The sequence below is a fragment of the Desmodus rotundus genome, chromosome 2, assembly GCF_022682495.2.
Source record: "Desmodus rotundus isolate HL8 chromosome 2, HLdesRot8A.1, whole genome shotgun sequence".
Taxonomy (NCBI): Eukaryota; Metazoa; Chordata; class Mammalia; order Chiroptera; family Phyllostomidae; genus Desmodus; species Desmodus rotundus.
This window is the reverse complement of record NC_071388.1, coordinates 73,265,691-73,281,483: the sequence shown is the minus strand read 5'-3', so window position 1 is coordinate 73,281,483 and position 15,793 is coordinate 73,265,691. Positions and strand designations below refer to the sequence as shown.

Genomic DNA, 15,793 nt, shown 5'->3' with positions numbered 1-15,793 from the left:
ATTCACCATAAATTTATAACAGAAAAAGTATTCTCTCAGGTATAGAAAATCTTACTGCTTTCTTTCCTGTACTCATTACTATAATGATAATTCAGATAAATCTAGTGGTACCTTGTTGCAACTGTATGTTATATGTTCTAATAGTCAAATTCACTTCAGTTTAGAAACACGAACATCTTTATATCAAGTCATTCTGAAAGGTCTCGTGAATTCAGAAATAAATAATATAAAATACGCTTTCACAAGAATTTACAGTGTACAAATGCAAAGTTGTATAGACATCTCCCAGTATTTATTTACTCGGTAATTATCTAATTGAGAACTCAAGTATAATCTACCAGGTTCTAGGCACAACGTTCCTACAAGGGTGTGGCCCATCTTCCCAAGCACCTTCTAGTCTTAAAACAACTGGAAAGAAATGCTTCTAAACTCATTAAAACGAGTGAGCACCTTGCAGTTCTAGGAGACACACATAGACTCAGAAGGTTTTAAGAAACCTCAGAGAATTTAAGTTTTCTCTGGCTCCTCTGTCAGAGCAAGCAGAATCTCTAAATCATTCTGTTACTGAAGCCTCGACTGCTTCTTTAAGACAGTTTCTGAACTGACAGAGAAATACATGGAGAGTGAAAATTGGTATTGTTAAGTCCTAGGTGAAACAAACATAATTATGAATAATCCTCAAGAAGTCTAGATGTCTTCATACAGCACATCAAACACACTTTTCTATAAAGCTGCTAAAGCACAAGAACAAGCAACAAAGTTAGCATTCCACAATGAATGCACAGAGATAAAGCACAGAGCAACAGATTCTTCAGTGACATTAATAAGGTATTTGGTACATTAAGTCTAAACAAAGTTTGTAGGAGCAGGGATATTTATAGTAACCTCCTGGTATTTGCTTCAAATGTAATTAATTGACTATATAAAAAGCCATTAGCATTTTCCTTTATTCTCTTCAAACTGAATCAAAGCAGATAACATAATTCATTAGCCAGGGTTAAAAAAAAACATAAAGATCATGAGGTTTCCTTGGAATTAATGTGAAATTTCCCCACACCTCCAATCTTAAAAAGTGAAAAGAATTATGCTGGAATGTGCAATAAGAAGCATGAAAGATTTCCCAAATGAAATAAATGACGTAAAACAAGATAGTCAATGATCGAAAGCAAATAGCAGATGATTTACGTTTATAATTTTAATTTTTAAATCTTATCTCTTTAAAAGTAGGTTTATGGGCATCTTATAAAAACAACTCAACCTGTTTGAGTATATATTCAACATCCTGAAAGTTTGCCCAGATTTCAGAAACATGGCCCAAATGAGGTTTGAGCCACACACACAGTAAATTAAGAGATACCACAATTTCTTACTCTATCATTAAATTGAGAAATGACTTTCTTAAACTAAAGCCATATTTTAAAACTATACATCAAAGAATCTGTGGGAAAACCAAGTCCGATACATTATTTCTTACTTTTCTTACTAATTTTACCCATATTAGTTGAAGCATGTATAGTTATTTTTTAATGTGTATTTCTGTTTTACCAAATTTATTGTAATAAGTACTTTCTATTTTTCCTGGAGCTGCCTTTTTTCTGCATTCCAAGTTTGCTCGGCATGCAATTTCTGATTCTTTACCAACATTTCTTTCACTGCTCCCTAATTTTCTTCCTCGAACCAGTCCTTGAAAGAGAAAACTGCACCATTTTCTGCTCTTATTTTCTCATGTTTTCTAGATAGCAAAAAAAAAGAGACCAGCAACAGAAATGCTTATTTTCCACAAGCATTTCTTGTTGAAAAGGTCAATTTCCCATCAAGCATAGACACCCATATCAACACCCTCTTCCTCATCAATAGTTACACCTTGTCTTCAGTTTAAACTATTATTAGCTTAATTCTGTTTAGTGACTCAGTTAAAAATCCATGTTCCTTTGGAGGCAGAGACCAAAACATTTTACATTTTAAGACACATTCATTTGTACACACACACCCACAGTCACATTTTTGAATTGTCAGCCAAACTAATGTAGCAGTGATAATTCCCATCTTTGTGTTGCTATTGTCTGACAGGATTTGGCACATATTAAAGGCTCAATAAATGTTTCATAGCTGAGTAAATGATTAAGGGATAGTGTTGTCTACTTTTTCTCATTATTTTATTTTTAATCTAATTTATTGGGTTGATATTGATTAATAAAATTACACAGGTGTCAAGTGTACAATTCTACAACACATCATCTGCATCTTGTGTTGTGTGTTCACAGTCTAAAGTCAAGTCTTCTTCCGTCACCAGTTACCCCTCCTTTATCCTCTCCTACCTCCTCCTACCCCACTTGCCCTCTGGTAATGACTATACTGTTGTCTGTGTCTATGGACTTTTGTGTGTGTGTAATCCCTTCACCTATTTAACCCAACCTCCTTCCTTCTGAAAGCTGTCTGTTTTTATTCTGTATCTATGAGTCTGCTTCCTATTTTGTCAGCTTGTTTATTTTGTTCCTTAGAATCACCTAACACCTGCCAAAATGGCTATCATCAATAAATCAACAAACAGCAAGTGTTAGGGTCAATGTGGAGAAAAAGGAACCCTTATGGGTGCACTTGGAGGGAATGCAGATTGGTGCAAACACTGTGGAAAAGAGTATATATTTTCCTCAAAAACTTAAAAATAGAACTGTCATATGACCCAGTGATTCCACATCTGGGTACGTATTCAAAGAAACCCAAAGCACTAATTTGAAAGAATATATGCACTCCTATGTTCATTGCAGCATTATTTACAGTAGCCAAGAACTGGAAGCAGCCCAAGTGCCAGTCTGTAGGTCAGTGGATAAAATAGTTGTGGTACACTAATTCCCTAAAGGAATACTACTCAGCCATAAGAAGAAGGAATTCTTACTTTTGTGACAGAATGGATGGACCTATAGAGTATTATGCTAAATGAAATAAGTCAGTAAGAGAAAGACATGTTCCATATGATTTTAATTTTTCTCATTTTTGAAAAAATGGGTTGTTGTGAAAGTTTGCATTATATATGGGAGTAGATTAATGACATGGTTAGAATTCTGGTCCTATATACAAAGACAATCTTGGTATTATTTATAGGACTGAAAGTAATGGGTAAGTTTTTAAATATAAAATATGTTTATTAATATATTTTTCCTATCAGAGATTGTCACATTTTCATCACTTAGTTACTGTCCCAAATATCCATTTAGAGTGGAATGGATAATTCCGAATATTTTATTACTGAAGTCAGAAAACACTCTGGTTATGAAATGTAGTCCCTGCTGCCCCCGGCCCCCACCCCATAAGGCCTCCCTGTGGAACAAACACCAAATTGTAATGAGACTTCTCCACAGCTTGAGATTTTGAGATAATGATTCAATAAACACATTACAAACCTCACCTTCTGAAATGTGTAAGCTGTGTAAAGTCATTATCCCTTTCTCTCTACACCAAAAGTTTCTAAGCACAATGAGTGCAAAACTCAATTCAAAGGCTTCTCATTATTAATGAACAATTTCCATTACATAATTTTGAAATGCTCAAAATTAATCTCTTTTTCCCCTACATTACCAAGGAACCTTTGTAGCCCTGGTAGAAGATTTATTGGTCTGTTTTGCACTAAAATTATTCATTTATGTAGCTATCTTTCATACAAGATTGTGAGCTCCTGGAAGGCAGATACAATGACTTATTCATCTATGTTTTCCCTGTGTCTGGCACATTATTAATTTGTATTAATAGAGGGTCAAAAATATTTATTGAATTAAATTTGGTAGACTTTTTAATGCCTACGGGGCATGACAATCCACATATCCAGATTTTATTAGATTAGGCTAAACTTAATCTTCCCACAGTACGACATTTTGGCTAACAATTATTCTTCCTTAAAAATCTAGAACCTTGTCTTAACATATTCTTAGTTACTTTGTGCCAACTCTTTGTGGCCCTACTCATTCTTCAACATACAGTACTCTAACTCCAGTGGAATTTGTGTCCTTGTGGGTTTCCTAGTCTCTGTCACCCCCAGACTGAATCATAAGGAAGCAATGTGGGTTGTGGTTACAGCTGCAGACTTTGGGATCAGACCGCCTGATTTCAGACTCAGCTCTCACACTCACTCATTAAGGGACTTAAGGAAAGATATTTCAACCATAAAAGCTGTGTTCTCATTTTTTAAATGGAAGTAATAATAGTATGTATTAAGAGGCTGTTTTAAATGAAAAATGAAATAACTCATGAATATTACTTAATTTAGCACTGTGTCTGGCATCAAATAAGTGTTTTATAAATGTTTTAAAAATTTTTGAAATCTTAATATAGTGTTTGAAATGAAGTAGGTGTTTATTAAATGTTTGTCAAAGTAAAGTGAAGGACTCTCATTTTCCTGTTTTAGGCGACTGAAAGCTATGATTACTTATTGTTGTGTTAAAAAATTCTCCTGATGTGTTTAAAATCCATCTATATGTTCACTCCAAGTAGTGGTATATCAAAGTATTGTTCTATCTTTTTTTAAAAGAGTAACATGATGGCTTTTGTAAACAAAAAAATAAATAAGACTGAACTCATGAAATACATGCTTATTTAGCTATTATTCACTTTTTACTTTTTTGTGCCTGAATTGAAGTACTTATGACCAAATGCTGATTTGTGAGAATCACAGAAAGCTATTCTGATCAGCCTACAAGCTTATTAAAAAGTGACCAAAAACTAAAAGTTAAGAAAGGAAACACAACAAACACTAGCACCATCACTGACACCAAAAACAAATTACAAGCCTCGAGCCGTGCGGGTCTTCACTACCACAGATTCAAGGCTGCAGGATTAGTGGGTGTGTGTTGGATTTTCAAGACATAGTAAAGTATATACGAAGCTGACATTAAAACTAGTATTTGTTAAAACCAAATTGGTTTATACTCAATACTGCACATAATTCAGAGCAAAGTAGAGTACTTTGACACCTTGTCTAATAAGCTGAATACACAAGATCTGTTGATTATGAAGAGAAAAGAAGCCAAAGCGCACCTGACAGCATCAGCAAATGCCCGGAAATGACCACAAGAATGTGTTCCACCTTCAAATTACATGATTTTTAAAATTCCGATCACATCCCAGTTTGCACACCATCTCTAATTCTAAGATTGTTTTATTGATTTATTTTCAAGATATTTTCTTAGAATATGTTGTATTTATGCATATGTATCTCCTATTCTGAAACCAGTATTTTTAAATGCTGAGAAAGTCAATAATAACATAGTGTTTTTATAGCGAAGCTGTGCTGTTGATGTCCTTCACTGTAATGACTAGAGGATGTAAAACATTGACATAAATGTTTTCTCTAGGAGCAATTTGACGTGGAATGTCATTGAATAGCATAGCAGTTACTTTTAAAAAAGTGGTTCGGTAAATTAAGATGAAGTTAGAAAAGTGGTAGCAATCTCAATTTATTGTGAACTTTCTGAATACAACTTAATGATACTCTTCTAAAAAATTATTCTGCTAAAGTGTGTCTGCAAGTCAGCATGCATGATGAACGAGTAATTTCAATGCTCTGTTTCTATTAGCACCTTCATGTGAGTCTGCCTCACTGACACGCATTTTCCAGTTCTTATAACTATAAATGAGATATAAAGCACTACATAAAGTTGTTTAAAATCCAAACATCTAATGATTAGATTTCTTGCTCAATGGAATATTGTATGAGATGGTGCTGCGTAGAATTGATACATATTGTTAAAATGGAGACACATCTATTCCTCTGGGTGTGAGTATCAGACACGGGTTCCATAGGGATCAAATTGCAAGGGATGGACAATTTTTTCATTCCTCTTGAGCTAAGTCTTAATCATTTTATTTCAAATTAATTTCCCAAATATCATATCACAAATAATATCATATTAATAAATACAATTCAAAGTAGAATATGAAGGCTATTTAGACCTCTCTCTCCACTCATGTATATAAGCAAAGAGTTGCTAGTGTGTTGTTTCAATTACAGAAGTTTCAAAACTATACTTTGACATAGTATTTTAATGGTGCTTGCCAAGGATCTAAATAATACTAACAAGTATGGGGCCAGAGTGTACCATTTGCTCTTATTAATTTTTTCTATAAACTATGTCGTTTGTCAAAAGTAAAATGCCATGTTCTATTCAAATTGTCATTGAAAGGTAAATTTATGTATAAAGTATATTAATTTCCTCCCCGTGGACTAGAGACTTACTGAATGGCCGTAAGCAGAGTATTAAGCTCAATTCCTTTGGCGGAGTGTAGTAACAAAGGTGTTAAAACAGACTAGATTGTATAGAATAGGTACTTAACTTTTCCTATGCATTTATACATTTAAAATTTGAATGCAAAAGAAAGGACTATTAAGCTATGAGACAGAAAAGAACAAACCTAGTCAACAGCACTATCTAATTCCGTTAGAACTAGATTACCTGAGTGCCAATGATGTGTCTTGTCTCTGCATAAAAATGACAGAAAAATAGTTTTTCTTAGAGTTATACTACCATGGTCATTATATAGCAGGAAAAACTTAAAAGTAGCGTATGTACCACCTCTAGTGGGGTGTACTCTGGCACCACATACTCAAATATGTTAATATTTCTAAAACAAACTATGAATCGACACAGCGAGTGGGATAAATGTAGTCTCTAAATAGGCTCTGCTCAGTTTAAGGCATGTTTTCCTGCCCAGTGAGTGCAGGCTGACTTTCTTTCTTCCTAGGACTCTATGATAAACTCGCAGGTGAGAAGTGCCGCTCTAATGAAAAGAGGGAAGACTCACCTTGGCACACAAAACCTCTTTCTTCATACCCAGCGTTGCAGGAGCACTTGCCAATGGGTACCAGCCATTCGCCTTCCGTGCTGCAGTACATCCTGGGAGGATCATCCTCCTTGGAATTGTTAACACAAGAACCCCTGACCTCCACCAGGGATTGGGAATCCATGGGTACAGTATCTGGAAACATAGCCAGATTCTTCACTATAAATGGGCACTTTTTGAAGTACACTCTCACAGACACCAAGGCAACACAGGCCCCCACGTCTTGAAAAGCCAAATAAAATCCCTTTTTGTTAACAGGGCCTACTTCTCTAACTTCAGTGTTGAGCTTAAGAATACGATCCCCAAGATCCATTTGAGTGAAACTTTCATCAGCTGCAATGGTATCAATCTTTGTAAACTGATGCTCCCGGAACTTGACCCCATGATCGTCATCAGACTCCATGTAGTACAGGTTGAAAGTCTCCTTGCAAGTTCCCAAAACAAATGGAATGCTGTTACAGTCCCGTAGGGTGAACTTGAGCTCCACGTAGATCTTCTGAGCTGAGTTCCTGGGGACCCAGTTGGTCCTCAGCCAGTTGTTTTGGCTGTGCTCCATCACATTGCACACCTGGTATGTCCTGATGGGCGTGTAGTGTTCATCAACGCCACTGATTTCTTCCCACTGAAGGAACAATGGAGACAAAAAGCGTTAATTAAATAAGTTAAGTATAATGGATAAATAATAAATGAGACGAGGGTGTGAATGGTGTCACAGGAAATACAAAGTAAGCAAAAACTTTAGTGTTACCCATTAAAGGTCTTGATGTAGAGCAATACCACGACATTCTTGTTTTATTTTTTTCCATTATTTGCAAGGTTCTCTGAGTTCACTGGCACAAAGTGATGTATAATTTTGATGAACACAATGTGAAGTGCATTGCAGTTTGTGGGATATTCAGGGAAAAAGTTGCTTAGCATTTCACTGGACCTAGCCAAATATTCCAGAATCAAGCCTTCAAATCAGGAGCCTTCAATGACACTATAAAATGGTTTTGTTGTATAGTTTTGGATTATACTTTACGTTTTGTTTATTATTTAAAAAGAATTAAAATATGATTGCATAAATTCATCTTTATGAACCATTTACCAATGTGGGCCACATTTTGGTAAAACCAATATATGGCCAAGCAAAATGAGTCTAAATGATGTTATTACCATGTATCTTCATGTATGACATTTTAAACATAGTCATTTAAGGAATATGTATTGGTGGGCTATGCAAGAAAATTCGAAGTAAAATATAAACATGCCTTCGTTTGCCCCCAGCATTCAGTTCTACACAAGCAAGAAATGAATGACTATTTGGATTGTTGCTGTTATAACAGTTAAGTGTTGTTATAAAAACACTTAAAATGTTTCAAGACTTTTTTAGAAAAGGGAGGCCCTGCTTCTCTGACCCATAGAACATGTTTTGAGAAGATCAAGCTAGTATCAGATAGCTTGTGTTACTTACAATTCTACAATGATACCAATTTTGCCTACTGCTGCCAGCAAGATACATCTGTAGCATGTCATTCTTGACTTCAGTCTTCCATGGCTCCCATTACCTACGCAATAACTCTTTCATTCGCATTTGCGTTTTTCCAAAACCTGGTTCCACATTTATATTTTTCTAGAGGTTTGAATTGTGGTTAGTGAATTATGCCTCACTATACACATACTGAGCTCTTTCATTGTTTTCAAAAGACATGTTTGATCGTTGGTTTACATCTAACTCTAACTGGACTGTGCTCTTTTTTCCTTGATGGCTCTCATACCCCTCCCATTCTTAAGAAACTGTATGTGTTACACAACCCTAATTAAATACCATATTCATTCATAGATTTAATTCAGGTATATGTTAAGGTAAGTTTCATTTTGTTTCAATGCTTTTGCTAAATTTTATACCCCCTCATATCCTTCATAGTATGCAGCATAAAACTACCATTTGGAAGATGCATTGAAATTAATTTTTCTCATAATACATGTAAAAATCACACAAAGAAGTAACAAATATAAAGTTCTTATTAGGTTATATCTTAATTTTGCAAATAAACAAACACAATCCTTGGGAACCCCTTTGTAAATGTATTCTTAATTTCTTTCCCTTAAAGGGATGGCATGGCAAGTTTTACATACTTCTAAACTAAATCAATAGCATTTAAAGTACATTAACATTTTACATTTATATATTTTTTAAAAACATAGAAATTTCAATCCATAATTTCTTGTCACAAAATAAGATAAAATGTTAATTTATTAAATTGATGGTAACCACAAGGAAAGAAACATGATATTTATTTTGCCTTTGATCTCATTAAAAAATAATTGTTTATATTATGATGTTTGAATTATCAAAACTGATTTGTGGAGTAACCACCAACATATCTTAAAAACTTATTATTCTCTATAGCTCTCTTACAAACCTAAAAACAAAACAAAAGCAAATAAGTATAAAACACTACTTATTTTAATAAGCTTGGTCATTCAGAGTCTAGAATATAAGAAAGGCATTAGTTTTCTGGAGGCAAAATTGGCTTGACTTCATTAGCATACCCAAGGTCCAACAAAGAAACAAATTTGGACTTTAGACCTAATATAGAAAACACATTTATATCTTAATATAAAAAAAAAAAATTCACACTGTGCTTTTAATAATCACCAATATGCCATTTTCAAACATCTACTCTATGAAGACTTTCTGAAGAAAAGCACACAGAAGAGTCTCAGTTCTGAGGATTTTTGCATTGAGATTATAAGAAAAAATAATATATGTTTTAGAAAATTTATTGAAAAGAGTGAACAGAGTTGGAGCTCCAAATTCTCTGATGTTAAGAAGTCATTTTTATGTGGAATCCTCTATCACTACATTGGATCTTCAATGGCATTGTAAAGAACAGTGCTAACAAAAAACTCCAGAAAATAAATGTTTTCTGTGGGCATTTTATAGAAAGTTAGATAATGAACATCATTATTTAAAAATAACATAACTGACTTTAAAAATTTTAGGTCAAGATTTCCTTAATAAATGTGAGTTTATACTTCGACTGATGAATCAATTACAAATTTTTTCTGCTATATACATATGAACAGCATTTTACTAAACATCAACCAGAAGAGATTATAGAGAGACTTTTGTAATTTGATGTAAAATATGATTTTTAACTATGGAGCTCTCCCTCATTTATTTTTCTCTCTCAATGTTCATTTGGCAAGCTTTCCTAAGTCATTGAACACAGAGGTATAAATTGAAAGAAGGTAATGCACACGGCACCACAATGCTTTGCATGTAAAAGGTTGCAGAGAGCAATTATCACTTCATTAATTTGTAATGAAGACCAAATTGCCAGTAAGTGATGGTGGCTTGCCATCTCAGACCACTTGCAAAAACAAGTCACTAACATTTACTGAAGACTGATGACAGTAGAAATAAAATCCCTAAACAAGCGTTTTCACAATAACAGCAGCAAAACCAAAAAATCATTAATTAAAGCTGGTGTTGTAAAGCTTATACTTCATAATTTAAAAATATGCCTGTATTTACCCCATTGGCCTACTCCAAGAACTAACGTGTAATGTTCATAAGTTCTTAGAGATAGTATATTGCCATAGTCATTGTCCCAAGGCAGAATCTGAAAACAAAAATGGGTGACATATAGAACTAGGTGCTTCAAAGGATCTTTCTATTAACTTTCCTAATTCCTAAAGAAAATCTTTGTAAGAGTATCCCACAAAAATATTGTCTTCAGCACAAGGGGATATATAACTAGGAGGAGCTCAAATTCTTTCTAAAGCACAATTCTCCCAACTCAACAATTCTGATATTTAGTCTGGCTCTCAGATTCTTACTCCAAGCCTTTATTATTAAGCCGCAGAAGACAGACAGAACTCAGTGCTGTTTCCCCTCGTCACCCCAGATTACATAACTGGAATCCAGTTGTATCTGGACTTCTCCCTAGAATGTAATTCTGAAATCTACTCCCAGCAGCAGAATCACAGTGAAACTCCCCATCATCAAAAAATAATGTAGGATACAAAGGAGACCCTTAATTTGTATTTTCTAGATAACACAGTTCCATGTCATTGATTCAAATATATATTTTGGGGGAGAAACCTATATTTTTAATAATTAATCAGCACTTAACCTAATAACTATCATTCTGATAATTTCAATTATAGTAATTAAGAACTTTTACTCATTGATATGTTACTCTCCTGGATAATCTCTTAACTATGTGCTAATAGGAAGAAAGGAGAAAAATGTTTGCCTTTTTTTTTAAAGAGGGAGAACTGCAATACATTTAGTGCATAAGCTAACATGATTTGGAAAAAACATTATGAGGGTCAGAAAAAATAACTTTATGATTTATCCAATAAGACATAAATGCAGTTTCTTAGAAATCTGTAGATCATAAAAAGCAATCACCAATATTCTTTTGTTTACAATATTGCTTTTGCATTTCAATGCTCAGTAAAACATACATTTCTGTGTGTTACAGTGATAATTAATTTTTATTCAATGATTGTAAGTGATACTAAGTTGGTTCATGATATTTGTTCTCTATTCATATTTCTTACTCCCATGTTTCTTTTCCTTAGTACACACCCTTAGACTTTCAAATTCAGCGGTCATCATAGATACTTTTGAACATTTATCATGCATCAGCATTTTAAGCACAGAGATGCGTAATTGCTTAGAGGAAGGGTGTTGCTCTCATGTCAAGCACAGATATACCTACAGAAGTCATTATGCTTCCATTAATTTATAAATATTGTTAGCCCATTCTAGTAGCTAAAGTACATATACACAGATACATATGTGTGTATGTGTGTGTGTGTATATATACATTTCTAACAATATTACAAGAAAAAGTAGAGGGACATAAAGCAGCCGAGACTAACGAGGAATAGAATTGTTTGTTTTGGGGGGTTTTGTTGCTGTTGATGCTGATTTTTGGTCAAGTCAGAGAATTGCATTTGTAACCAGGGGCCAAGGAGAAAGCAGAAGGAGACTGATGTTGGAAAGCCAGCATCCCTGACAAGATTCATGCAGGAGTTTAAGAACAGAAATGCCCAGAAGGGGCTGACTAAGATGGTATGACCAGTATCGTAACAGTAATGACCGCTATCCATCCCCCTACACTCACCTTCAAACACTTCAGCATTCAGCAGAAATGTGATAACAGTATTAGAACTGCCTTATTGCACATGGACAGGACAATGCCTAGTTTGGGTAAGTGTCCTGAGAAGAAAACCAGGAAGGGGTGACAGCACCGAGCTCACCAATGGGGAAAGCCAACAAAGGATTTCAGAGAGGGAGAGCAAGAGCCAAGGTCAGGAATTATCAGAAATATTGGGCAGATCATAACACTTTAGTTGATTTTATTGGGACGACACTGGTTAATAAAACTATAGATTAGAGGTATACGATTCTGCACTACACCATCTGTATATCCTACTGTATGTTCACACTCCAAGTCAAAAGACATAGGCTACTAAGGCCACGTCTCCAAAAGGCTTGAGGGTATGGGGATCCTAACGCCCCTTATAAGCAAGCCCCTATCTTGAATTATCCGTCTTTACCCAGCACCTCATTCATGTTCACAAATGCTTCCATCTTCATACTCAGTACTTCTCAGTTCCTTAAACCCCTAAACTGAGACAAAAACTAGAGCTGCCTTGGCTTCGCCATTCTAAGGCTTCAATTTCAGTTGTTCCTCTCCCAGCTGGATTTCACTGACACTGCACTGAGATCTCAGGGTTGTTGCCACATCTTTGTACCAGTGGACACATGTCCCATATTATTGACCAAAGGCTGTCTAATTCCTTTACATCAATGATTCTTACATACACATTGGTAAGTGAGCTTTTTGAAAAAACTGCTTCACAGGTGCCTATTCAAAGTAAATAATTTGTTTTTGAATGACCTAGGTGATTCTAATGTACCCTTAAGGTTGAGAACCAATGCCGTGTGTCCCTTAACTGGTTATTTAATTTCTGTTCTCTACCTGACCTGACAGTATACTTCAATATCAGCTTCCAAGGCTTTCAAATCTCCTTGTGAACTATGTCTAAAATATCTAGATAGCCTTCCCAGTCTCTTTAAAATGGCCCTTTGCTCAGCCCTCATTCTGTCTGTTCTTTCATTCCAGGATTTGCCAAAGCCCAGGCATGCCTTAGGTAGAAGCTCACCTGAATACCTCATCTCCCACCTCCCACAAAGAACTGTAAGATATTATTATAACAAACAAAGTAAATCTAATCATAGTGTTCTAATTCGCATCTGCTGGTAAATGCAAACCGTGTGCATTACAGAAAGACATAAACAGTGTGTGTGGGAAGGTTACCTTCAATCACATATTTTTCTTGGTATGAATGTGAGACAAGTGGTTTCAGGCATGCTGCTATTTCTGTGTTTGCTACAGTTTGATGCTTCTTACTGTGATCTTCTCTAGGGATTTGTGATTTTTAAAAACATCTTCATGATAGTAATTTTATTCAATTCCACATGCATTTATTAAATATGTGTACATGCAGTGCCTAGGTTAGAATTTACGGATAGTCAAAAGTTAAAGTGTGATTTTTGTTCTCTGGAAGTTTTAATGCTGGAGGGAGAGACAAAAGTGTCACACAAGGGAAATGATGCGACGCTCTCTATCCAAGGTCCTAAAAGAAGCTGGGAAAAGAGGAAGAAAAGTCTTGGGAAAGGATTAAGAAAAAAGAAATGGAGGAGGAGTAATGCAAGAACTTCTAAAAGGCAGATATATAGAGAAAAAGTGTTAACAAATTGGAAGATGTGTAAGGACAGACCTGTTTAATAAGCTGGGTTCCACTGTAGCTACTTGGAACGGAAAGGCCTGGGCCAGTGTGAGCAATACCAGCTGACACGTCTCTCCTTCACCTGCTACTGTGAGAAACTATGGAAGACGGGCACAGGGTCAGCTCTGGACTGGGAGCTGGTTCTCCAAAACAAAACAAAACAAGACTTCAGAAAGACCACGACAAAGATTTGAAGAGAAGTCATACGACGACTTTTGTTGAATAAATGTACACTGAACATTTCTCAAAAGATTATAAAGACGTACATTTGTTAAGAATGTGTACAGGATACATCTGCTTGTGCAGAGAGTGACAGCTGCTCTCCCTGCTAGAACTTTTGACTATAACTCATATTTCAGAAAGATGCTTGTTTGTTCTGAAAAGTTGTAAGTATCAGAAAACATACCAAGATGCATGTACATAAATCCCTGCATATCCTTAAATTTTCTCCTATGGAACAGTGTTCCCATTATACCCTCTATATCTCCTTCCAAAAACATTTGATTTGTATTTATGGAATAACTGGATCACGCTCTGTATCAGTAATTGAGTAATGAAGAAAATACAGTTTATGTGTTCTTAAAGAACATAGTGTATGTTATACCCATTGTTATATCTATTACTATTTAATAAAGGTGTGTTTATTTCTTTATTCATTATTCTTCCTCCCCATCATGGTTGTTGGTTTCATTCTCCTCCCAAACATTTAGCCCTGTACCTAAAATCGAGTGCCCTATAAGGAATAACTAAAATTAAATATCATGAGATGTGCAAAATTTTAAATTTAGATAACTAGTAAAGCACAGAAGTGTGTTTTTTGGTATTTAAGGCATTAATACTCTGAATAGCTATGTGTCAGAGAGTGGTCTTAGTGAGTAGATATAAGACCCATTCCAAGAATGTAAGCATTTTTTAATTTTTTAAAAGAAGAGGAAAATAAGTTTCTAGAAAAAAAATCTCAGTAACTAAAATATAAAATCTGAGGTCTTTCCAGACAGTACCCAGCCATTTTATATGAAAAAGAGACATGTATTGAAGAAGATACAAGATACAAGAAACATTGTACATAGGACAATGACACCTCAGTCCCCTTCAAGTAGGCAACTTAGGACCTCACACAGTTCTCTGAATCACTATCAGGTGCCCTGTCATATTTTCCTGAATCACACAGATGGTCTGAAATCTCTTCCCTTTCAAAGGTGATTTGTGTTTTGGAAAAAGCCAGAAGTTTACAGGACACCAAGTCTGTGTTGTAGTGAGGCTGAATCCCTGGGTGATTTGCTGTTTCACCAAAAAACTCTGCACAAGACGTGGTGCATGAATGGGCACATTGTCGTGATGAAGCTGACAATCACCAGTTGACCAGAGCTGTGGCCTTCTGAGTCATCTGAATAGTTTCTGTGGAGGAATACTCACATTTAATGCAAAATCTGATGCAGATTCATTGCTCTACTTGCTCAGGCATTTTGAATGTAATGGCCACACAGTACACATGCTCATTCAACAGCATCTACTGCCCCCGCTGACTACTACAGTGAAGTCATCATTGTTCACGCATGAGCATTCCAGTCCACTTTCTTTGGCTGTTAGGTACAATGATGTCACACAAACTATTCTTGCTATATTAACAATGCCTGGACTTTTTCTGGACAGAACTCATATGCCATGAAAAGACACTATAGAAATTCACAATAGTCAAACATTTTCAATTAAACCTATTAATTTGAATTTCTGTTTCCTCTGTGGGAATAATATCAATATCAAAGGAAGGATAGGAGATATATAATTTACATTATACAAGTTATACTTAAATAGTAAAATATTTTTATTTATAATATAAAAGACTTATAATTCCCAAAATATTACTTTCAAAACTATAACGTGAAATATACCATTATCTGAAATGATATCAGCAAAGAGGAGGATAATATGGTTAAAATCATTTAATAAACCATTTATCTATTCCATAAAATTAAAAAATAAACATCATTTATATTAGCAGAGAGTTTTCTCACTGTGTCTTCTTGCTTGTGTATAATGCCAAATGACATTACTTTTTACAGAATAAATTTCCCTTAAATATTAAGGATTAGGGCAATGAAACGATCATGTTTCCAACTCTTGGAAAAGGGTTCAATATAAAATTGCCCAATAAAAAGATAAT

General features: G+C 35.0%; 1 protein-coding gene across 2 annotated transcripts in view; it reads right to left on the bottom strand.

Annotated features, from left to right (window-relative positions):
- Positions 1-15,793, bottom strand: part of EPHA3 (EPH receptor A3) — a 343,281-nt gene that overhangs the window by 235,664 nt on the left and 91,824 nt on the right. For both annotated transcript variants that reach the window (XM_024558191.4, XM_045193569.3), the window contains exon 3: positions 6,793-7,453. In XM_024558191.4, coding sequence (XP_024413959.1) covers positions 6,793-7,453 — 661 coding nt within the window. The remainder of the gene's footprint in view (positions 1-6,792; positions 7,454-15,793) is intronic.